Source organism: Apaloderma vittatum, unplaced genomic scaffold, assembly GCF_000703405.1.
Source record: "Apaloderma vittatum isolate BGI_N311 unplaced genomic scaffold, ASM70340v1 scaffold41335, whole genome shotgun sequence".
Lineage (NCBI taxonomy): Eukaryota > Metazoa > Chordata > Aves > Trogoniformes > Trogonidae > Apaloderma > Apaloderma vittatum.
In genome coordinates, this window is record NW_009716129.1 from 991 (window position 1) to 3,523 (window position 2,533).

Consider the following 2,533-nt stretch of genomic DNA (forward strand, 5'->3'; position numbering starts at 1 on the left):
GTTGATGCGAGATGTAAAAGCTAACTTTGGGACAGCAGGGGTACAGAACAGGACGTGTCCCCGCCCTGCACCCCGCCTGCTGTCCCCATGGGGGGGGTGACGTGGGGCAGGGCAACATCCCTGCAAGTCACTCCGCAAACACGGACCACCCAGCGACCAGTGCACATCATCTTTTATTCACAAAAGCTGTAAAAATAAGCTCTAAACCATTTCTGAGTTTGGCTTCTGCAGACAGAGACTAATAAACCAGACATTGGCAAGGAGGAGGGGGGTGACGATCCTGCGTGTGACTGCAGCAACGTGCCAGCAGCCCCGAGAGAAACGGGGCTCAGGCACCCGGGGAAGCCAGAGCATTTCCAGCAGAGCCGAGAGGTCAGATGTGCTCCCGCCGAGGAAGAGCCGCCTGTGAGGTGAGGAAGCACAAGCTCTGCCATCGCCCAGGCCCTTCTTGCTGCTCTTCAAACGAAGGCTCAGCTCATGGTCACCAGAGAGTCCCCAAAAGCACGTCAAGGCAGAGATGTTCCACTGCAGACATCCCACCAAGCAGAGGGACAGCACTGGTGAGGTTTTAGCACAATTTTGTGTCTGGCGAGGGAAGATGGAAGCACTCCCGGGGAGGCATGGCACAGGCTACTGGTTTGGCTGTCCCTCCCCAGAACCGAACTCTAGTTTGGCGTGGAGACACCCGCTGCTATCGTGTGGGAACAAAGAACCGAAGCTGGGAGCGCCCTGACGGCATTTGGGGCTCCTGGGGGAACAGCTCGCTCTTCAGGAGGCTCGGCCACGTCCCAGCATGGGGCTGGGGGCAGCTCCTGCTCCCCATGGAGCTCCTGGCCTTTGGCCGAGGGCGTCACAGCATGCGAGTCACCACCATGGTGAGGAAGTCCTCGTAGCTCAGCCGCACGTTGCCCACCAGCCCCGTGTCCTTCTCGCGGAAGGCGTCGGTCGTGCTCTGGAGCTGCATGCAGATCTGGATGAAGCGGTCGAGCTGGATGCTGGGGTTGGAGGATCGCTGGGCGTAGCGGGCCAGTAGCAGTTGGCTAAACTGGGGGCTTAGGTTATAGCCCATCTGGGAGAAAGCTGGGAGCAACAACACTCGGATTAAACCTTCCTGACAGGAAGAACGACTGCACCTTCCCTCCCATGTGCTGGCACACACCCCATCTCCCACCTCCCCGTGGTGCTCACTTCCGACAGTGGGTGTGCATGGGCAGAGCTCTCTGGAGGGAGGAACCAAACCAAGGCACGAATTCCAGGGATTTTTTCCCCTCCATCAGACACACACACCCCAGAGTTCCTCCCAGAAAACAGGCTTTAGCCTCATGCCATTTGAGAGGGCATTCCGGGTTTCCTTAAGGAAGGAAGTTCATGCCACAGCCCTGCTGCGGCTCCTCCCTGTGGGAAGGCTCAGCCGGTTTAGCCAGCACAGCACACCCCAGCGCAGCAACAGGCATGGACTGCGGCCACGGCTGTGCGGGAAGCACCCAGGAGCTCAGAGACACTCAGCCCTGCTGCAGTGGCGGTGCCAGGAGGATTCACCAGGCTGAGCTGGAACTAGACACCAAGCAGAGCCAGGCAGCGGTGCCCAGGGAGCTCGGTAAGGGCCAGGTTGGTGTCTCTGCCTCTCTCCCACCTTGCTGGAGCTCGCTGAAGCTGATGGACCCTGACTGGTCCCTGTCGTACTGCTGGAAGAGGTTCCTCCACTGCTGGATGAAGCGCAGCAAGGCCGAGAAGCCGTACACATCTATGCGTCCTGACCTCGTCTTATCAAACATGTCTGGGGAGGAAGGAACAAAGATCAGGAGCAAGGCAGTGAGGAGTGGAGCAAGGACATGCTGCAGAAACTCCCAGAGAGCTCAGGATCTGCGCTGCAGCTCCCTGGCACCCACTCCAGCCCCGAAAGCCATTCCTCACCAGGACTGCAATAAACTAGGATCACTCAATCCCTAAGAGGCTGGTAGGAAATAGAACCAAACCCCAATACTCAGGCAAGCAGGGGAATGCGGTGTCTCTGGCTTGCTACTGGAGTTTTCCCTCCCTTTTCTCCTCAGCTCTCTGGAAGCAGGGCTCACTCAGCATCGTGCAGAGCTGGATTTCCTTTCTGAAGCAGCATTTTGGGCCCCCAACATGTATCCTCCGCCAAAAAGGTGTTCAGAGCTGCTCAGTTTGTCCAGCTCCAGACAGCACTCATGGGCCAGCTGCTCAGGTAAGCAATGCCCAGGTAACAGGGGAACACAGGCTGGACTTCACCCCAACAGAGGCTCACCTCAAACAGATGAGAAGAAAAAAGAGGCAGGAGGGCGAGGAGAGCCCAGACTCACTTATCATCAAGAGGCAGGTCTCATCATTGAACGTCGACCAGTTGGAGTTCACCAGCGCCTGCTTCAGCTCCTTCACGGAGATGTACCCGCTGTGATCGGCATCAACCGCCTGGAACCAGGAGAAGGCCTCGGCGTCCACGCCCGGAGGAGCATTACCTGCACGGGGAGAGACCGTCAGCAGCTCCCACCTGCCCGTAGCGAGGCGGCTGGCT

The 2,533-nt window shown here is 58.4% G+C and overlaps 1 protein-coding gene across 1 annotated transcript; it reads right to left on the reverse strand.

The window, feature by feature from the left end:
- Nucleotides 1-850: 850 nt before the first annotated feature.
- PEF1 (penta-EF-hand domain containing 1) lies at nt 851-2,477 on the reverse strand (the record flags this gene model as incomplete). The annotated part of the gene is made up of 3 exons (XM_009869411.1): nt 851-1,080; nt 1,634-1,777; nt 2,322-2,477. Coding segments are annotated over 3 exons (530 nt in total), but the record flags the coding sequence as incomplete, so codon positions are not given.
- Nucleotides 2,478-2,533: the final 56 nt, after the last annotated feature.